Source organism: Arvicanthis niloticus, chromosome 12, assembly GCF_011762505.2.
Source record: "Arvicanthis niloticus isolate mArvNil1 chromosome 12, mArvNil1.pat.X, whole genome shotgun sequence".
In the NCBI taxonomy this organism is placed as follows: Eukaryota; Metazoa; Chordata; class Mammalia; order Rodentia; family Muridae; genus Arvicanthis; species Arvicanthis niloticus.
In genome coordinates this window covers 58310082-58326383 of record NC_047669.1, presented here as the reverse complement: position 1 = coordinate 58326383, position 16302 = coordinate 58310082, and the positions used below count along the sequence as shown (strand labels likewise).

The 16302-nt window shown below is 37.7% G+C and overlaps 1 protein-coding gene across 3 annotated transcripts; it reads right to left on the bottom strand.

Annotated features, from left to right (window-relative positions):
* Positions 1–2173: 2173 nt before the first annotated feature.
* Positions 2174–12798, bottom strand: Rbm11 (RNA binding motif protein 11). 3 transcript variants are annotated; one of them, XM_034515309.2, is made up of 5 exons: positions 12606–12798; positions 8757–8919; positions 7173–7245; positions 6557–6653; positions 2174–4930 (listed from the first exon to the last, which is right to left on the bottom strand). In XM_034515309.2, the coding sequence occupies exons 1-5, from the start codon at positions 12699–12701 to the stop codon at positions 4643–4645; spliced, it is 717 nt and encodes a 238-aa protein (XP_034371200.1). In that variant the 5' UTR covers positions 12702–12798; the 3' UTR covers positions 2174–4642. The 3 variants fall into 3 exon arrangements, with proteins under 3 accessions (XP_034371200.1, XP_034371201.1, XP_076799202.1); XM_034515310.2 differs by having other exon boundaries at positions 2174–4927; positions 12606–12774; XM_076943087.1 differs by lacking the exon at positions 7173–7245 and having other exon boundaries at positions 4689–4930; positions 12606–12775.
* Positions 12799–16302: the final 3504 nt, after the last annotated feature.

Here is a 16302-nt window from a genome sequence, read left to right as displayed (position 1 = left end):
GTGGGCACTTTTATAAATAAAAGACTCCTAAAAATAATATCTGGAGAGGTCAACCTGCGGATACATAAAAACAGAAGGAAGGCATTTATAGGTCATTACTTTCATGAAAATTCATCTCAGGTCTCTGCTTCTGTTGGCCTGATACCAGCTACCCCTAGAACAGCCAGCCTAGACATAAGCCTCTTCCCCCTCTCATACCACATCAAAGGAGAACTGAGAAAATCACTTTGATCCTTTGTTTTCCGGAAGTAAATGAGACTCATACAAAATTCATCTGTAAACCATAATGTGTTTTTCTCAAGAACACTGGTGATAAAAATCTCTGAACTTTTTGGATAACTAAAAGTATTTTTTAAAGTTGCTTTTAAAGGGTTTATTTAATCGTGTGTGTGTGTGTGTGTGTGTGTGTGTGTGTGTGTGTGTGTGTATCTATATAAGTTTATGTGTACAGATGCCTGTGGTATTGGTGTTACGGGCATGGAGAGGGTGTCACATTCACTGGTACTGGAATTATAAGTGGTTGTGAGTTACTACATAAGGGCTGGGAAATAGATCTTGTTCTGCAACAAATGTTCTTAACTATATTCCTGTTTTCACACTGTGTGTGTGTCTATGTGTCTGCGTGTATTTGTGTATATCTGTGTGTGTCTGTACATGTGTATGTTTCTGTATGTGTGTGTGTGTGTGTGTGTGTCTGTGACTGAGTTTAACTATGATTGTTTGCATGAATTTGGTAGGAGACTACTTACTAGATCAAAAGCAGCTTAGCTGTGAACACTGAACAAAACGATACCTTCTTTCCCAGCAACCATAACTGTCAGTAGTTACTTGGAGATGTGTGGTGTCATCATCCTTTCCCTCATGTATTATGAAATGATGACTGGGTCAACCTTGTGCTTATCCTGTGCAGGTCATCATAGCTTCTCTAAGTTTGCGAGTGTAATCATTGTGCCATGGCCAAAAGCTGGCTTTCATGAGAACTCATTCCATCACTCTTGTAAGATTCTTCCAGAGTCCCCATCTATGTGTCACTGACCATGACAAAAGATGAAATCCTCACTATGCTATAGATATACTGTGCCTAAAGGACAGGCTCTGTTGAAAAACTTTGAAGGGAGAGTGCCTGATTACCTTTTTACCTCTTAGAGAAGCGTGTTAACATACTATAGTATGTTAGTTCATGTGTAATTGCCCACAGTGAAGCTGACTTTGAAGTTGAGTGTCTAGTCATGAACTTCGTCTTAATTTTATGAGGGATTTAACTTTCTCATCTCGGAGCCCATCTATTTGGCAAGATTAACCTGCCAGGAAACTTCCAAGATCTCCCTCCTCTACCTCCCAGGACTGGTATTACAAAGACTTGCCTCCAGCTTTGTGCCTCTGTGCTATTGATTTCAACACAGGCTCACATGCTTACAGAGCAGACACTTTGCCAACTGAGACATCTCTCTGGCTCCTCACTACTCCTGATTTTGACCTTGTTCAACATTCCCTATTTTCTATGGAGAGTACTCATCACTATGAGAATCAGTCATCAATGCATACATGTCCTCTCAACACAAAGTATGATACTGAAGGTACATCACTCAAATAGGATGACTCCCAAATACAGGGAAATATAGTCTTCAGAGGAGGATGGATAGTTGGAAAATGGGTGGGGATACAGGATAGACAATGTTTGGTAGAGGTAAACAAAACATGCAATAGTGTGTGTATGTGTGTGAGTGTGTGTATGTGTGTGTTTCACTGATCACATATGGACTAGAGGACAACTTACAGGACTCTGCTCTCTCCTTCTACTATGTGGGTCCTTGGGATCAAGGCCAAGTTCTCAGGCTTGGTGTCAAAACACGTTTACCCAGTGGACCATCTTGCTGGCCCTTCTTTATGCTTTAGTCTTATTTCCGATTCAAATCCTTGTTCCAATGGGTGGGGAATAAATCTAGGCACTTATAATACTCACCTTTTACACACATAGACATACACACAAGTTAATAAATAGATAGATGTATGTTTTAAAAGTGATTGGATTATCTACCTGGAACTGTAGAAAGAGGTGGCAGAACCGAGCTTAAGCTTCTCGCTGAACCATTTCCATCACAAGGATAGTGCCTAAGCTTTACACACTTGAGTGGACATGAAATTGAGCTTAGCATCATTTATACTTTTATTCAGTGTGTTCTCATAAAAACATAACAGCCTACTGTCATTTTTGACAAGTGTTTAGCATAAACAATATTTCAGTGTAATGGGAATAAGAGTAGGAACTAAATATGTCACCGAGGAAAGATTCCCTATGGAAAAATTTTAAAACTATTCAGTAGGAAGATGTTAGCCATAACTGATCAAAGAAGAAACATGTTGGGACTAGACTAGAAAAGGAAGTACAAAGCTCATATTGCTAATGAGAAATGAATTCACCCAAGTGAATACGTTTAATAAATATGGGGAAAAAAATCTAGGAACAATATTGGAAATATTGTCAAGAGAGAAATCTTTAGTCATATAGTAAAGAAACTGTGGTTGTATTTGGGTATAATATTTTTAACCTGAAAAGTGATGAACTTTAAGTAAGAATTTTCAGTATTTTTTAGGCCACAGGCAATAAGCAAAATCAATTGCAACAGCATTTTGAAATAATTTCATAAAAATATTGCATTGGAAATTGCATTGAATGATGAAATTTCATAGGTATCTTTTATCTAAGCATGTAAGCCACACCACAGTGTGTGTCTTTTCTGCACATTTGAGGGTTTGCTTGACACTAACTTTTTGTGGCATATTTCCTTGATGTGACACTGCTTGGTATATTAAAAGTTAATTAAACAAATTGAAGATGAGAACATGGATAGAGTCTGGTTTTATTTTTATATTATTAACGTCTTCTAGCATTTGAAGTAAAGTGAGATTGGAGGATTAAAATTGGAAAAGAAAACCCCATGAGGCAAAGAATTTTAATAAGCCTTCATTCAAGTCTATGGCACTTGGAGAATGGAAAATTTAAAATTTTGGGGCTGGGGCAAATATTAGCATGTTACGGGAAGTTTCTTAGTCTTTAACCAAGGACACCACAGTAAAATTGACGCTCCTAGGATTCTGTTTAGGTGAATGGCTGACTAGTTAAGGGCAGATACTGAGTTTCTTTTGATGGGAGAGATACAAGAATATTTCCCAGTTGTGTCATTTAGATCATGTCCTACTTCACCTAACTTTCTTACACACGTTAACCTCAGTTGCTAAGAAGAATTCTTACACATGACTCTGCTAGATGCCAGTCACACGGCCTAATTTATGTCTATGGTAAATTTCATAGCTAGAGGTATAGAAGATGATGTTAATGTGTTTAAAGATGCTACTATCTAATTATGAAAGAATGAATTTTATCTTGGCTATGATTCCAAATTGTCAAAATATCAGTTTAAAAGAAAAAAAATTATATTTTCATATTTGAATATTTAAGAATGTAAAAACCCAGTTCTATGCAGAGCAATTTAGGTTTTTATATCAATAAGCTTGTATTTGTCATAATCGCTACTTATATCCTCATTACCCAAGAGTAAAACTCAGTTATTGGTTGGTTAAAGATATTTTTATTCCTTAAATAAATAATATGTATGAAAGAGTAAGCAGCATGCAGTAGTCACACCCACGTGTGCCTTATTCCCTACTGAACTGAGTAGATAATTCACAATGGGTTTGCATGATCTTTTCAATTAGCTTTAATACATATATGATCGTCATCATTTTAGTTTATGGTAAGCTATTAAGTTAAACAAAAGTGTTGACATACACCATCCATTTGGTATGTTGTACATTTATCTTCTAAAATAAGTGAATCAAACGTATAGACTTGGACAATAGGCATTAAATATACGGTGCTGTGGCGGCGGCATCATTCCCTACGCTTGCCCATCACGGCAATTCGCACTGTCACTATGCCCTTTCCACCGCTGCTGAGGGAACTAGAGAGCAGATACTGACACCATCAAACAATAAATGTGATATATACAGATAATTATATCAAATAAGAATCACAGATAAAAGGGCATAACCACATAGTGCCTTTAAGCATCTGACATTGAGCCTATGACAGTTATCCTTCCTTTGGTGCCACAGTCATGGCCATAGGAATCAACCCTGCTAGTGATGCTCAGAGATATCACATTTAGGCATAAGTAAAGTGTCTGTGATAACAGGCACTCAAGCCTCCACGCTACATATTTACTAGAGCACACTGTTTTTAATTACTCCCATGAGTTCTGCCAGCACCCCCTCTGTGGCCAGCCCACCTGTGGTTGACAGCCTTCGGTGAGACTCTAGGGAGAGCGTAAAGCTCACCCCTCAAGGGCTTAGTGAGTGGACTTAGAATTTAATGAAATTCCATCCACGACACTAAAATATGATGAGGCAAAGTGTATTGACAATGGTCCAAAGGCAATCTTGTAAATACAAAAGCAGTACATTATATTATTGTTTAAAGGCTTTTATCATTGATGCGCACGAATAGCAAGCTGAATAGCAAATCACAGAGTCATATTTCAGTATGTTTCAAAACCGACAAGCTGGCCAAGAAATCGGTCATTTGGTGCAACAGATTTTTTTTTTTCCCAGAGAGGTTTGAGAGCAGTGCAGATACAGTTCTCTAGTGTCTTTTCTTCTTTTTATACTTGCGGCACTTTTGGCTACCTTCACTTCCTCTCTTGTCTTCAGAGCTACTGTCGCTGTCACTGTCGGGCCTTTGCCTCTTTCGTTTATTCCTAGGATACAGGTCAGAGTCGCTTGGTGGTTGGTGAGTCCATTCATGGGAGCTTGGTCCAGCCTCTAGGTCTGGAGCGTGATTTAAGGAGCAAGACCCAGGCGTGCTGTTGGGAAGGGGAGCCGACATCTCATAGAAAGGAGGTGGCAGCACTGGACTGTGGGCTGGCCACTGCTGGGAAGAGAAGATACTCATGAACACACACTCAAAATGCTAAGGGCCCTCACATGCTCTTTCAGGCAGCCATGGGTGAGCCGATCTGGGTATAACACAGCAAGTGGATTATACAGGGTTAGGGTCATTTCTTTGTCTGCTTAGCACGAAGCACAAAGACTAAAGATGGCATGTACTTTGCTGCTGCACTGGTTTAGGAATGTGAGTAGAAATATGCAAAACATATAGCTTGTAGACACACTATAAAAGTGAAAATAATCATAAAATAGTCTATTTATCCCAATATATATGTAGTCTATTGTCATTTAGAACCTGTTACCAATATAAATCATTGAGATTTTTCTCCCCCCAGAGCTGGAATATTAACCCCAGGACCTTGCTTTTGATAGGCAGGCACTCTACACCTAAGGTGAATCTACAGATGCTTTGTTTTTATTTTCATGATGAGTCTTGTCAAACAGTCTCAGTTTACCCTATATGGAAGGTAAATCATCATTGAAATTATTTGATTTAATACAGATTTACATAAAATCTTATAACAGAATAAAGTTTCCCACCATATTCTATTTGCTTCAGACATACATAAAACCTTCCCAGTATGTGATCCACGTCTGGATTTTAAGTGTTAATGAAAATTAGAACTTCATAGGTACAGATAAGCTAAGAACTCCCAAGCTGGTAAAAGGCACAGTTGTCACTTTTCAGATGGAGAGTTACTTCCTGTGTTTTATACCAAGGTATTTGAAATTCTGACTATTCTAATCAGATGACACAGGGAGCATGAGACAGTCTTGCAACGCTAGAGCAAAGGTAAGTGCTTCTGGGGAGACTATTGTGTCAGGTAAGAACCCCTTACTGGTACACATGTAGCTACAATTTAGAAAAAAATTCTCCAAGACCGAAAGCCTCATTTTTATAAGAAATTCCCTGACTCCTTACTAATTGAAAATAGCTATTTAAAAAGAAAAAAAATCTAAAGGTTACATACATATATGTTATTTACAACAAATCAGCCTTTGAATAAAAAAATATTAAATAAGAAACAGGTGTCACAACTGTCACCAACAAACTTATACTCTTGGCTTTGCTGAGCAGGACCATGGGACTTGCATTGTTTTACTAATAAGACAGAGTTGTGAGGGAATATTCTAAATTCAAATACCAGGATTAAGAATTCTAGGCTGCAGAGGAACTGTGGAGGACTTAAAAAAACGAGGTAGTTCCTTCTAGTAATTGAGAACTTTTCAAGTGGCTTTTTAAAAACAAAAATATGTGAGATAGATGAATATTGAAAATTTCAAATATTCATATACGAATATTGTAAAATGAGTAAAAAAATCGCTATGCCTCAGAGCGATTTTTTTGGAAATGGTCGCTTTGACGAGAATTGGGCACTCAGATTTAGCTAGATTACTTCCTTCGTTGCTATCACCTGCCCTTTACCACTGAGCACAGATGACTCACTGAAATCTTGTGTGACCCTGTGCAAGCACATGTCGGGGCAAATTCTGTATTGATGCCAGGTCAGATCATTTTTTTTTTTTTTAACACCGAATGTTAAGAATAGTGTTTTTGTTCTTATGCTTTAGTAAGTTATGTATTGAATCAAAAGCATTTCATACTTACCATTTTTTGAAAGAAAAAATACTCTTGAGGTAAGGCAGCACCCGTAATTGGGAAAAACGGCATGGGAAAGGAAGGCCTGACCACCATTTCATCGTTCCTGTGTAAAAGAAGAGAAGGAAGGACAGCTTAAAATGTTGAGGTACAAATGTCATTTTCTCCTTAGAAAAATTACTGACAACTTTATGTACATAAGTGGGAGACAAGACTTCCCTGGGAGCCTTTAAGATGAACTACTGTGAACACGTGAATAGTGAATTATTTCACTGACAATATAATGACACAGTATTGCATTAATTATTTAATTGTACAGTATTGATATCACAGTATTTATAATCACATTTGATTTTTATAAGGAATATGTCAGATCATGTTATAATTGAGGAAAGAAAGACTGATATGAACTCAACCCAGCAAGTGACTTGTGACCACCAAGAGAACACTGGTTTTCTGTAGATAGAAAAGCAGGGTAGAATTTTTGTTCCTTTAATTTTAAAGATATCTTTACAGCTTAATTAAAACACTGTGTGCTTTAACATACTTGTTGATGTCGAACAAATTAAGATAATGAGAGTCTATTTTATTAAAAACAAAAAACAAAAAACATGCATTTAGTTACCTGAAGCTGTGAGAGTTAATCTTAGCACAGCTCTCAAAACTTTGGATAGCTGGTTCAGAAGAGCGAGAACTCCCTTTAATGAGACAGAATGAAAGAAAAGAAAATTGAAAAAAAATGTTTTATAGTATAATTACTTGGAGTTTGAAAATTATAACATTAAGTACTAAAGCCATCCAAACCTCCAAATTTGGTGGTTTGGTCTATAGTTTAGCATTTGAGAGACTGAAGCAGGAGGATTCAGAATTTCTTGTTAACCTGGAGCTCATAGGGAGGAGCTATTTCATAAAAACCAAACCAAGACAAATGTAAAAATCTTACTCTTATAGCACATAGTATTGACTCAAAATTCTGTACTACGGCAAAATATCTATATCTAGAATCATATTAACATATTGTATACATGAGTATAAGTGCCTTTATGAAAACTGAACTTCTTCCAAAAGCCACGCACAGACATGAACATTATATAGGCTTTGGACTAAGTAAGTACAATGTTGTTTTCTTCCATATTTCTGTGAACTAGAAATGTCATATCATCGTTGTCATTTGCTCCTAGAATATAAGATATGAGTTCCCTAAACAACATAGACAAGAGCCAGCTCAACTTGTCATAGAATGTGTCAGAATATAACACACCCAAAAATCTATCCTGTTAATTGACAGAGAGGTTCAGCAAAGAGAAAGGCAGATACAGCTTTCCTCTTAGAAGAAGACATGGTTTTTGTTATTGTTGACTTTAGAAAGTCATGCCCCACCGATGATGATGATGATGATGATGATGATGATGATGATGATGATGATAAGCCAGCACCAACCTACGATACCTGAGAGGTACTTAGATGGCCTCTATCAGTCTGCAAAGCCTGCAAACTTTCTCTTAGCTTCTTGTTATAAATGCCTAGTTCATGGTGTGTGCAATGGATGTCCTTTGGGGCTCTATGTTTTAAATTCAGGCCCTAGCAATGTGCATAAGATGGTTTCTCATAAAAGACTAATTGAGAAGGACTTTCTTGCAGATGATAGGTATATGAGCAGTGCCAACAGGGTAAAACTGCCTTGCTATATAAAGTCTAGCGCTATTTGTTTCTAGTTCATGTAAATTTTCAAGTTGCTAGTAACTTTTTTAGGTACTTCTTGGTTGATTCTGAAAGAGAATTTTAAAAATTTTAATACAGAAGAGATGTGCTTGGTTTGCTAATATGGGTAGGCATTGTCAATTAATTATACATTAAACATTAGGTGTATACTTGGGAAAAAGTAATAACCTTGACAACAAAGGCACATTTTATTGTCCTATAGCAACCTGTGGGTGGTGAACACTGTAGGGGTTGCATATCAGATATCCTGCATATGTGATATTTATATTATGATTCATAAAACTAGCAAGATTACAGTCATGAAGTACCAACAAAAATAATTTTATGACGGGTTCACCAGAACATGAAGAACTGTATCAAAGAGTTTCATCATTATAAAGGTTGTGAGCCACTATCCTACACTATATAAAGAACAATAATACCCTTAAGCCTCTGAGAATAGGATTAGCAAACCACACTTTGAAGATCCATTGCTGAGAGAACTTACCAAACCGATACTGCACATTAATTGGTCTCCCATACAAACGAATTCCATTCAGCAAAGCTATGGCATAAGACACGGATTCAGGGTGCTTGAAGCAGACAAAGCCAAAGGACTTTGGTTTTCCATCTCTGTCTTTGCAAAGAGTCACTTTGGTTAGTGGCCCAGCCTGTAAGAAACTTGAATTATTTTCTTATAAATCCAAAGGTTTTGTTTCTACACTAAGACAAATCAAACATTCAAGTTTGACTAAAATAAAGAACAATCATAATTAGCTTCACAAATAATGCATCTTTCTAGAAAAAAATTCTAGCTTATCAAAAACAGTTATGGGAAAGTAACTTATAGATTATACTACCAATATTAAAAGGACAGACTATCCTTATTTTAGGGTATACATATCAATTTAGGGAGGGTTTGATACATTAAAATACTACTACCTCTTCACAAATATTAGCAGTATTTAACTAAAAAGTACATTGGAATGAGAAAAAAAAAAAACCCATGTGCTTGAGTTATGGCCAAAAAGGTTGCGACATGACATCATGGGCTCACTCCTGTTAAGAAACTGCAAAAGGGTCTCTGAAAAAAATAAATAACAGTGATGACAGAGATCCTTTTGATTGTCCTTCACTATATCAGAAACAAAATGCTTAAGCTCTCTGAGCAAAGATTCACTATGGTTCATGGCCACTGAGCTTAACGTGGGTGCAAGGGCTGCTAGGTGTGAGGTCTTCAGTTTGAATCATCAGAGTGCACATTGCTAGGAGCTAGAGGACCAGCTAGCTTGGGGTATACAACAACAACAACAACAGCAGCAACAACAACAAATGTCTCAAAGGGAAAAGTCAAGTGCAAGCATTGGAAGTGTTCTCTGACCTCCATAAGCATGTGGCAGAACTCACCCATGCATATGCATGCACACGAATGCATGTGTGCACATACACACGTGCATACCTGCATGCATGCCCGTGTATACTACCCAGTGTTTATAAGAGAAAATAAAATGCAATATGCATTTTGATCTAGTAACACTGCTTCATATATATACTGAAAGGAAATGTATTTTAATATGTTTAAGATCTGGTACAGTGGGTGAGCTATTCATAAAAATGAACAGCTGAAAAATGTAAAAACTAGAAATATTATTTCATGGTCAATTATTCAAACGGAATAAAGTATGACAAATTGTAAGTATTCAGAATAAATAGCTATGAAATTTATAATAGGGAATAAAGAGTGAAGAAGAAAAGGCAAATATTAGAGAACACGGTTAACCACGCCTGAGGAAAACATTCAATCAATTAATTTGTGTGATTGGAGACTATGTTCACAGAGAACAGAACTGACTCTGGCCTCGTACTAGGATGATTATTTTTCATGGTGGAGTTGCCTAAATATTTGTTTTTCCTCCATACAGCAGTAATGGAGCTTGCACATCAGTCAGTCTCTCTTCTCTGAATGCTTTGCCCAGGAACTAGCTCATAGTCCCTCTGTTTAAATAGGATGATTTAGCAAAATGATTTCCCTATTGCTGCCTCTTCTATGAAGACAGCCTCCTGGGGCTATGTCATGAGCTTCAAACTCAAGACATTTGAAACCACAACCACCATCTTCCCTTCCCATGTCTCTAGTCTAATTAATACTTCTTGGTTAAAAGGAATATATATATATATATATATATATATATGAATTATATGAATATATATATGAAATATATGAATATATATTCATAAATATATTCATATATATTTCATACATATATTCATATATTCATAAATATATTCATATATATTTCATATATATATGAAATATATATGAATATATATATTATATGAAATATATGAATATATATATATATATATGAATGTAAAAAGACTATTCAGAAAATTGAAATAAATTATAAAATTAATATAGTAAAAAAAGTAAAAGGACTTATTCTGCTTTCTAGGTTTTTTTCTTCTATTAACATTAAGTTAACAGTAGGATATACAGACAAGATTTACATTTATATACATATGCCAAAATTCTTATTTTCTGGGTGCTGGAGACTGGGCCTAGAATGTTATGAATGGGAAGCAAGTGCTGACCACTGAGCCACACTCCCAGTTTTGCTGTATCATTTTCAAAAGTAAAATCCTACAGACTCTTCTGGTATCAACAAGTATATCACGTAAGCTCCTTTAAAAGTCAGAATGACACATTTTCAGGCAGCTGTCAAGTCGTTTGGGGCTGGGGGGGTTGCTTTTGAAGCTGTTAAGTCTTTTAAATGATAATCTATGTTAGCAAATTCTCTCTGAGTAAAATGAAAACATAGGCTTACTGCTTGACCTGTTCAATGGGGGGGGGGGTGTTAAACTTTAATTAAGTGGGAAAAGGAAATTATGAAAATAAATAAAGAAATGCTGTATATTGTCTTCTGTGTGCACACTACTGATGAGGACCAAGGACCAATTAGTTACTGACTAGAGAGCTGAGGTCTTAGGGGATTTAAACTCCCACAAACCACCTTTCCTTACTGCCCCCCATGGAGATTCAGAAGAAATGTTTCCTGAAAAGGCTAAAATTACTCCACTTCTGAATAGTGAATTTCAACTCATATTAGGTCACAAAATAGATAATGTTGTTTTTAGAGGGGATACTCTAAAGTGGCAACGGATAAGATAAAAATTTTAATTTTTAAAATAAAAAAATAATAAAAATTAATGTTTAGGAAGAGAGATCTGCAGAGAATCCTTGCTAGGTACTAATCCTTTAGCATCTATGGGTACTAAAGACATTCTTTCCTTGAGTTTAGAGATAAAGGAAGTCCTTTAAAAATAAGAAAAAAAAATCATTACTGGTACCCACACTTCACTCTAAAAATGCATTTCTGTTACTGTGTCCCCGAGAATTTTCCCTTATTTTGAAAGCGGAAGTCACTCTTGATTTCTTTTATTTTAATAGCAATACTTTGCATTATCAGTAATAACAATAGCAGGTCCTATTAGCAGCAGCAGCAGTCAACAGCGCTGGCTGTAATAGGTGTTTCACAAAACAAAGTTTATTTCTGGCAACCACGTTATGATTACTCCCATTTTACGTTTAAGGAAGAGCCTCCCTGTAGACCGCTGTGTTCTTGCTTTCAACAGGTTTTTTTTTTTTTTTTTTCTTCCTCCATATTATTTACCTGTCTCTTGCAGATTAGCATAATCCGTGAGAAACAGTTTTGATTTCTCCCTCTAGGGTTCCTTCTCAACACTTTCAATTTGCTCTATAATTCTGAATCATTAACCAATTAGATGAGGGGCTGAAGACACCCCTGTCTGGCAAGTGGGACCCAGACGTGTGTTCTCCAGTTCTCAGAAAAAAAAAAGTCCCTGAAGGTCCGAGTATGAAATACAGGGTCATGACTAGGAAATCTATTAGTTAGTCATGGTCAATTGACTGCCTAGCATTTCAGAAATCACTTGTATGATTCTAGGATAAAAATGCTGTCCCCATCCAAAGGCTTGGGAAAGAGGGTGACAGCCAGGGAAAGGTTTTTCAAGAGAAGTATCCTTCTCTCAGGTGCCATTTTCCAGGTTGGACAGAAGGGTGCTTACTATTCCGTGAGGACCGTGACGGGGTTGTTTTGTGTCCCCGCAGCACATCCAGGGCCCGGAGAGGCTCGGGGAGCCCTCGCCTGGGGCTGCCAGGCTGGGGGTAGGGGTGGGAGGTCGTTGCCCACCCAGGGCTGCAGAGGATGGGGAGTACCGGCGGCTTCTCCCCGGCTGCACACTTGCTTGCCTAAGTGAGGGAAGGGAGACCCGAGCCCCGGTGGGGCGGGATCCCGGGGCTCCACAGCCGCCGCCCGGCCTTCCCCGCGGACGGTACCTGAAGGAACAGCTCGTAAAGAATCTCTTCCCGCACTCGGGCCTCTAAATTGCCCACAAACACGGTCCTGTCAGCCTCCTCCTGAGCCGGGAACATCCCTGCGGTCCGCAGCCAGGGATGGAGGAGGTGCCGAGGCCCCGCCCCTCGCTCCGCTTTACTGCGCGGCCCCGCCTGGGCAGCGAAGCCCCGAGGCGGGCGCGCGCCAGGGGCGGGGCGAGGCATGAAGCCACGCCCATAGCTCCTCGGGAACCGCCCACCGTCTGCAGCCCCGCCCTTCCTGGCTAGAGAGACCATGACTTACTGACCTGAGGGCTTCAGCAGTACACTCGGCACGATGCCTCCTCCGTCTCTTTCTGAACAAGATTAATTGTTGATTTTAGTTTGTGGGGTTTTGTTGTTGTTGTTTTTATGCAACATTTGAAATACAATGTCTAGGAAGTTTATTTCAGATAGACTAACTTTAGTATCAATGTGCCCAGGGGGGATACAAAATGTTAATTTGTTTCCCAAAGAGTTAAATGGTTAGATCAGTAACACTGTGAAGTTATAATACGTAAAGAAATGTCTCCATGCATGCTTATTGATACAAGAAAGGACTAAAATTAAAGTTTATTTAGCGGTTAAGTAATACTGAGATAGGTCTTTGAAATTTTTCTGTGGGCTCTGAAAGGTCACTGATCTCAAACAACAACAACAACAACAACAACAACAACAACAACAACAACCACCACAACAAAACCCCACTGTGTATCAATGAATCCTTGAAAAAATGTTCCCAGAGGACCCTGAAATCACCCTGAAAAAAATAATTCAGTAATGAGGATATGACTTTTACTCTTTGGTTGGTGTAGTAGTAGGAATTCATTTTGAATTCAGGAGATGTACTTCTGCTTGGTTGATTGATCAGAAAATTCCTTTCTAAAGAAAAGGAGGAAGTGGTTGAGAAACTCAGAGAAATGTTCAACATCCTTAGCCATGAGGAAATGCAAATTATAACTACTTCAAGATTTCATCTTACCCCTGTCAGAAGGGCCAAGATAAATAAGACAAGTAACAAAACATGGTGGCAAAGTTCTGGGTAAAGGAGAACACTTATCCATTGTTTGTGGGAGTGAAAACTTGTCCAGTTACTATAGAAATTGGTGTGTTGATTTCTTAGAAAGATCTACTTTACGATCCAGCTAGAGGACTCTTCAACACATAACCAAAGGATTCTACAGCCTACTACAGAGTCATCTATGTTCCTTGCTGCTCTATTCATGATAAACAGACATTGAAAACAGTCTAGATGTTCACGATTGGATGAACAGATAATAAAAATGTGACACAATTACATAATGGAATATTATTCAGCTGTTAAGAATGAAATTAGGCGAATTTCAGGTAAATAGATGTAACTAGAGGCAATCACCCTGAATGAGGTAACCCATACACAAAAGACAAATTATATATTGTGTGTTTTTTCTTACATGTGGAGGTTAGCTTTCAGGCTATCAATATGTATGTTACAACCTGAATGATCACAGAGTCTGATGCCTAGAAAGGGAACAGTGGAGAAGAAAGGATTTTACAAACAAGGGGGAATAGAATGTAGAGTTATCAAGAGATAAAGGAAAAACCAGAATAGGGAAAGGCAAGTGAGCAGGGTAAAGGAGGGGGTCTGGGAGGGGCAACTAACAGCAAAGACCATTTGAAAAACCTACTACTGTAGGACCTTACTAACCTTACCATTTCACATATATGAAATAAATTTAAATTGTCACCAATTAATAGGTAAGATAACGCTTCGCCTAGACATCTTATGTCACCAAGTAAAACCCCCAGTGCAGAGATGGATTGCAGGTTTTGGAGTCATTGAGCCTGGGGTCTCCTCATTTTTCTCTCCAAATCACAGGCTTTTGCCAAGTTTCTTGATTTTTCTCCACAACTTGATGATAAGGTCCTATGGCTGAAGATGTTTATATCACCAAATGGGAAGTTTAGGTGCTGCCCAGCTAGAAGCTTCACCCCTTCTGAACAGCAATTCACAGAACTAGAAGTTACTCTTTAGATTACCAGAGGAAAAACCGTTATCATCAATTTCACCCAGCTACAAACCCTGTGACCTACAGTAATGAACAGTCCACAAGATACACCAGTGCAATCATGGCAGAAACGTTATTGGAGTAACCAACCACTTCTTGGTTGGATTTAAGGACCACCTCATGGGATGGGACTCATACCTGACACTGTTAACGTAGTCAAGAACCCAAGACCATAGAGTTCTAGGGAGACGCATATTACTTTTTTTTTTTTTTTTGCTAAAGTAACATAGCAATAACATGATTAAAAATGACATGTTGTTGTACCCATCGATCAGTGCATCATTCAAACCTCATCAGAGAAGCCCTTTCTCTATAAGAAATGGGAATTAACCCAGAGGTCCACAACTGGGCAATGTGCAGAGAGTAAGAAGAGAATTGACAGCAGTAAGTTCTAAATTGGTATCTTCAAAACCCATCCACGAGGCTCACTGATCTGTGAGGGAGAGGAGGAAGAAAGAACTGTAAGAGCCACGGATGATGTATGACTCCAGAGAAACAGCGTCATCTATATACCATAGGGTTTACACATGTATGAAATCACAGAAACTGTAGCAGCATGCAAAGGACCTACACAGGCCCAAACTAAATAGGGCCCATCACTGAGAGGGGGAAGTTGACATGGTCGCATACCTAAACAAGAAAGCATTCGCACTTAAGAACTGCTAGCAAAGGGAAATTCATTTTTCTCTAGTGGATCATCACTGGGTGTATCAACCACACTGCAGGGCAGCCCTACACGCAAAGGTGATTGTCTAAAGCAAAACAAACTTCCTTAATGGAATTCTTTCTGGCATGTTTTTGTCTTTTTGGGTTTTTTTATTTTTTATTTTTTTTTGTATTTTTGTTGTTTTATAGGTTTATAGGTTTATAGGTTTTTTTTGTTGTTGTTGTTTTGTTTTTTGAGAAATAGAGTCAGAAGAGCAGGGAGGTGGAGAAGATGTGTGAGGAGGTAGGGAGAAGAAAACATCATCAAAATAAATGGTGTGAGAATATTTTAAAAAAAACATTTTAGGAAAATCTCATTTCTCTTTTAACTCTGGCATACTTAGTTGTGTGAGTTGGGAAAACAGCTTGACTATGGTATTCAGATGTGTGGGTTTTTTTTTTTTTTTTTTTAAACAGATTAGATCAAATAGAGCTATTTTATCTGATATTTATTTTTGAATTGCTTTTAGGAAGTCAGGAATTGTTTTTAGTCCTGGGAACAAACACCCAGTATAGAAATCTAGATAGTGGGAGAGACATGTTTATCTAGATCATGCAGGTGTCAGAAGTTTTAGTAGTTCCTTTTGGTTACCTTTGGTCATTGCTTCTCAGGTCTATGAATATTGTCTCTCTTTGCTTCATCATCCAAATACAGTGTAGTAAGAAGCAACGAAAGTAAGTACAAGATACACAGCAAAAATACATGTTGCTAAAATGAGTGGACACTTGGAACTTTTTATTCTGTGTACATCTTTTACATATTTGTACTTATATTTCAAAAATCTAAGCCAAACCAAGATCTTTTCTCTGTGGCATTTATACATATTCAGTGCTTACATATAACTGCAAATGTTGTTGTAAAACTTCATGTTTTCAAATAATTAAAGGTTGTATTATATTGTTATATG

Bases quoted from the DNA above. Each gene is read 5' to 3' on its own strand.
- Rbm11 (XM_034515309.2), bottom strand. From the start codon at position 12,701: ATGTTCCCGGCTCAGGAGGAGGCTGACAGGACCGTGTTTGTGGGCAAT. The intron at 6,654-7,172 runs GTAACTAAATGC...TCTTTTACACAG, and splicing joins ATTAACTCTCACAGCTTCAG to GAACGATGAAATGGTGGTCA. The intron at 4,931-6,556 runs GTAAGTATGAAA...TTCTCTTCCCAG, and splicing joins ATTTTTTCTTTCAAAAAATG to CAGTGGCCAGCCCACAGTCC.